The sequence below is a fragment of the Halyomorpha halys genome, unplaced genomic scaffold (assembly GCF_000696795.3).
Source record: "Halyomorpha halys isolate HHAL.00 unplaced genomic scaffold, Hhal_1.1 Scaffold283.1, whole genome shotgun sequence".
NCBI classification, from domain to species: domain Eukaryota; kingdom Metazoa; phylum Arthropoda; class Insecta; order Hemiptera; family Pentatomidae; genus Halyomorpha; species Halyomorpha halys.
The window spans coordinates 577,724-583,536 of NW_027113072.1; the positions used below are offsets into that span (position 1 = coordinate 577,724).

General features: G+C 30.3%; 1 protein-coding gene across 1 annotated transcript in view; it reads right to left on the reverse strand.

The window, feature by feature from the left end:
- LOC106680718 (very long chain fatty acid elongase AAEL008004) overlaps positions 1 to 5,586 on the reverse strand; it is an 80,707-nt gene extending 75,121 nt beyond the window's left edge. Inside the window, exon 1 of the mRNA XM_014420606.3 lies at positions 5,428 to 5,586. Coding sequence (XP_014276092.1) covers positions 5,428 to 5,490 — 63 coding nt within the window. The 5' untranslated portion in view covers positions 5,491 to 5,586. The remainder of the gene's footprint in view (positions 1 to 5,427) is intronic.
- Between the last annotated feature and the right edge of the window lie 227 nt (positions 5,587 to 5,813).

The window sequence follows — 5,813 nt, forward strand, 5'->3', positions numbered from 1 at the left end:
CTTTTTAATTCAATAACATTAATAATGAAATGTATTGTATTGGCAGCACATCTCTCAATCCCATTAGTACATAATTCCAATTTCTTATTAGATCTTATGAATGAAAAGCACTCTTCCTTGTTTTATTTTATTTTTTTCTAACCAGGAAGAGTAGTTTTCATTCATAAGATCTAATTACAAATGAAACTCATTACAAATTCCAAGATTTCAGTAGGTGGTTAACGAAATATCTTCGTAGAAAAAAGTTGAAATGCAAAAGTTAAAAACTTGTGATATATGATCAACATATTGATCAATAACGGGATTTAGGCTCCATAACAATCTAAATAAAAATAAAAGAAATAGAAAATTAGACTTAAGCGCCAGTTTATCTTTTGAATCAACTTATATTGAGGTAGATATAAAAGGAAAAAAATACCAAATCTTTTGAATAAGCCTCAAAATTCCAATTTGTAACATTACGAAATTAATCTTTCCGATAACCTCAAACTATTTTAAGGGATTTCGGCTTTTGAACAAATAATTTTTGTTCATTTCATACTTGGAGCTCTTTCATTATTTTATATCTTCATTAATTCAAAATTAAACTACCATTGCATATGAGTCATTCAATCACGAAACTTTTTGAATCCAACAAAACCAATAAAAACAATTGAAAATTAGTCTTTAGGGCCAATTAATCAACTTCTGTATACTCAGATAGATACATTTATATAATATCTTTTGAATAAAGCTTCGAAAATACAACACATAACGATCCATCTTGTCGATTAACTAAAACCTGGTTATATCTGTCCAAACTTCATCAAAATTTGTACCCATCAGCTCTTTGTACTTGTTACACATAATTAGGCTGCAAAACTCGAGAGGCTCTTTTCATCTTATCATCGTTTCCAACCTCCTATTGGTATTTGTTTAATATATGTATATATTTATTTTTTTATCATTTTTATTATTGTTTTATATCAATAAAGCCTTCATATACTAGTTAAATTTCGTAAATCTCCCTCAAAAAGTTTAATAACTCAAAAAATTACATCAAGTTCAGGAAAAATACTGAAATTGGATTTAGAACGAACTTTTGTGAGAAAAGAATAATACCAAACTTTAAGCAATAAGCTCTAAAAATAAACTCAACAAACTCTTTTTTAACTTTCAATGAAAAAAAATGTGGATGGAGCTTAACAAGTTAAGCAACTGCCCAACTCATACAGTACTTTAGTTTCATGATACTAACTTTCGCAACAAATCGAACTGAATATAAGTGATTCACTCATTGGTGAGCTGAATTTTGAATAATATTAGGTGAATAATATTGAATAATTGAAAAATAATTATGTTGTTGACAAAAAGAATCTATATAGAAGATGAATCATATAGTACATAAATATGCACACCCATGTATTCACAGAGGGATACCTGAGCCGTGTGGAGAGAAGGTAGAAGATATCGATTGTTGGATAAGTCGATAGGCAGGGCGCCAGAAACGGCGCCCATGAGCCGTCACAGCTGGAAACGGAAACATCCTGCCAATTTTTGAGGGTGAAAGGGGTGAGCAGGGAGAAGGGAGGATATATTTTCATAAACGGGTATCTATATCAATTTTATTCCACATGTTGTTTTGTCCACAGTATTACATAATAATATAATGAACGAATTTTTTTTTACTTTGATAATTAAAAGGTTATAATTAAGTCTAACATCAAAAAATCATTCATTTTTAAACAGAAAATCAAAATATTTACAATTGCAATCACTGTTATAATCAGAAGTAGCAGAAATAATTCGCTCATCCATTCATCAAACATTCATCAAGGTCCTTTAATTTTTTTTTATAATACAATGGTAAAGAAGTGTACCTATTGGCCAGAGGAAAGAGTTCAAGGTTGTGGTTGATTTATATGTTTTGGCTCCCAATATCCTGAGGAATGCCATTTTGAACAGAAGTTATTACAACAATGCGTTGACAATTGCAAGCACAGCCAATTCCGAAAACTGTTACACTCATAACAGACCATAATCACAAATTCAACCTTCATTACTTCTTAATTAATGAAACAGGGTCGACAAGAAGATAATTTTTTATACATAATAAACATGAATGTATGATAGATCAGCACAATGTATTCTTACATAAATTTCAAATTCATAGTAATTTTAGTAAAATATTTAAATTAATTCCGTAATATTGGCCCTTCTTACTATATACTATTAACGACTTTGTATTAAGATTGTTCAGATTGTGGAGTTTATAATTTTAAATTAAGAAAAAATTAACTTATAATTAAAATTTATTTCTCAACTTTTGATACAAGAAACATTTATTAAGAAAACTTAAATCTTTTCATATAATATTCTTTCACCATTAATGAGAATAAAATATTTTTCATTTATCTGGATAAAATATAAATATAAAATAAAATGTGATAGTTTTCATGGATAGAATGTTCCTTAAGAGGAATATAGATAAAAAATAGTATATAAATAATAGTGGAAGATTATTGATTGACCGTGTGTAAAGATGAAAGGAATATGGTCCGGGTGCGGTCAAAAAAACTCAAATAGTAGAATTATACTATTTTAATGAGCCAACGTTTCGCCCCACGTTGCAGGGCTATTTTTGTTTTGACTGCCGTCAAAATAGCCCTGACGAAGTCCTGCAACGTGGGACGAAACGTTGGCTCATTAAAATAGTATAATTCTACTATTTGAGTTTTTTTGACCGCACCCGGACCATATTCCTTTCATATATAAATAATATATTGCTGGAATAGCAAAATAATTCAAAATATAGGAACTAATTGAAAATAATTAATCAATTATGCATTTATATATTCACTTATTTGTTTATTCTTTCTTATACATTTAAAAACGTTCTATAGTCCATAGAATATTTTTTTATTAGTTTTAGAGTATCATTATATTTTGGTTATTCTTCATATATATAGATATAGGGGTTGGCAATTAAGTCCTTTCGGTTTTTTTTTTTGGGGGGGGGGTGAAAGAAAACTATGTATATTTAGTACATATTTTATTATATTGTAATAAAATATTATGTACATTTTAATTTACAATGTAATGTCCATTATTTTCGATTACCTTACCCCATCTTTTCAACAACTGAATAATCCCAAGTTCACAGAATGTTTATGGTTTATTAACGAAAAAGTGATCAAGGGTGTACCTTGTTCGTTTTCAAATAGTTTTCCACTTGAGAAATTTTGTAGAGACCGAATTTAGTAGCAGTCTCTAGGAGCAAGGTCCGGTGAATAGGGAGGGTGGGGCAAAAGATTCCATCCAAGGGCTAACAATTTATTGCGGGTGACTAACGAAGTGTGGGGTCCAGCGTTTTCATGATGGAAGATGACACCCTTTGGATTTGCCAGTTCTGAGCGTTTTCTTCGAATCGATTTATCCAATGTTGTTAATTGTGGGCATTATAGAGTGGAATCGATCGATACACATTGTGGCAACAGCTCATAAAAAATCATATCTTGAAATCCCACCATACAGAAAGTATTATCTTCTTTGGGTGCAATCCTGCTTTAGATGTGGTTCCAAGTGGTTCGTTGCTCAACCCCCAAGGTTTTTTTTCGCACCACATTATCGTAGACAATCTACTTTTCATACCCTGTCACAAGTCTTTTAAGAGATGGACCGTTTTCTTGGCGTTTCCGCAGTGAATCGCAAATGAAAATGCGTTTTGCCAAGTTGGGTTCGATCAAAGAGTGGGGGGACCCAAACATCAAGCCTAGAAACGTAGCGGAGCTTCCACAAATGATTTTCTACGCTTGTATGTGATACGTCTAAGCCCTCTGCAATGTCTCGCACTTAGTGGGATGGATTTTGATCGACCATCGCCTTAACATCAATGGTTTCAATTTCTTGTGGGCGACCAGGTCGCGGTGCGTCGTTTATGTCAAAATTCCCTGCTCGATACTTGGCAAACTAATTTTGGCACTTGCGCTCTGTTAAGGCATCGCCAAAGACACCGCCTATTTTTTATGTGTCTCTGCAGCTCGCTTTCCTTTTTTTGAAGTAATAAAGCAAAATATGCCTATAATCCACGATTTTTCCATCCTTTTTCTCAGCTGGGTCACAAACACAATACAGATCTTATCTTAACAAGTGTCAACAGACATAACTGTTTACAAATACATACAATTTACTTTTATTGATTTGAGAAGATGGTCGGGGGGTGCGGTCAGCAAAGAAACAACATAAATAAACAAAAAATGTTTATGTTGTTTCTTTTTTTTTGTTTATTTATGTTGTTTCTTTGCTGACCGCACCCCCCTCCCGACCATCTTCTCCAATCAGTAATCTACGGTCAACTATCTACACCTCAATTTACTTTTATGTTCAAAATGCTCTCTTTTATTTCAATTTTCTTATCTTGTTTGTTTTTAATTTTTATGTGTTGTTTTGTTTCATTTTATTTTCATAATTTTATACATTTTATTACTCTAACACTACGATTAAACTATAAACTGAAAGTTGCATACATATATTTCGTGATTTGATGTGGTACGTACAACAAACAAATAAAGTCAGTATATGTTTACAAAGTAAATCGGGATGGCGTCTGAATTAACATTAAACAATTACAGTAACTATTTATTAAATAAATTAGTGTTTAAAAGAAACTACTGGTAATTTGGTAGCTACTCAGTAATGGCAATTATAGGGAAAAAAACGTTAAAATTAATTTCTTAAAATATATAACCATCCTAACCGAAGAGGATATATTTTGAGAATTAGTTAATTTCACCTCTGAAATCCAAAAATTAGTTAATTTAATTCAATCATTAATTAGTTAATCAATCTCTTAACCGAAAGAAGGAAAACTAAGGATTTAGAAAGCTATGTACTGGTTAGGAAGGAGTATTAAGGTCGTCGAGTGATCTCGATTCTAGAATTTAAGGAGTAGATTTAATGAATCGTTCAGACCAAAAACAAAAAAAAAGTTTGTGGTTTTTACTAACTGTTTATAATACATAGGTTTAATTTATAATTTCACTTCACCTTTTCAAATTTCAGCTGTAATTATTGACGCTAATAAACTCACAGATGTAAATAAAAAATTGTAAAGATGAAAAAAAATCTTCATATTAAAAAAACAGATTCGAGTATCATAAAATAAATAAATATGTAACTATTTATATTTCTATGCTCAACAACACTATGAACGAAAAATTGGAATAAACTTCATTTACAGAATAGAATATTATTTATTTTGTATATCATGTAAAATTGAAATAATTAATAATTATGATTTATAAGAATAATAATATTCATTGATTGCGATATCAATAAAGGATTCAATTACTAATGATTAAAAAGCAGTTTGAAGGAAATCATATTAATCAAAGAATGTAAAATATAAAATATTATTTATAACTTATAGTTTAATCTGATAATACTCACATTAAATGGATGGCTCGCTAGGAAAGAAAACACTTTAAACTTTGTATCAAACATTAATTCCATGGATTGTAATAAAACAGGTAAATAAAAAAGCTATACTAATCGTCGAATAAAACCGAGAACGAACTGTGCACCTGTTGGAGACTGGGTGGAAATATTGCTGTTAACTAGATGATAAACTAGTAGGGAGAGGGGGGATGGAAATAAACCAATCAGCTAGCTAATGATGCAACGTGGCAAATGCAGTAGGATAGTTTATGTAGTAAAAATTATATAATTTAATAAAACATACCATTAATTATACTTTTTTTATTTATGCGAAATTAAAAAATATGTAATCTCTGAGATTTTAATTTTAAATAAAATTAATATTCGACAATATTTAT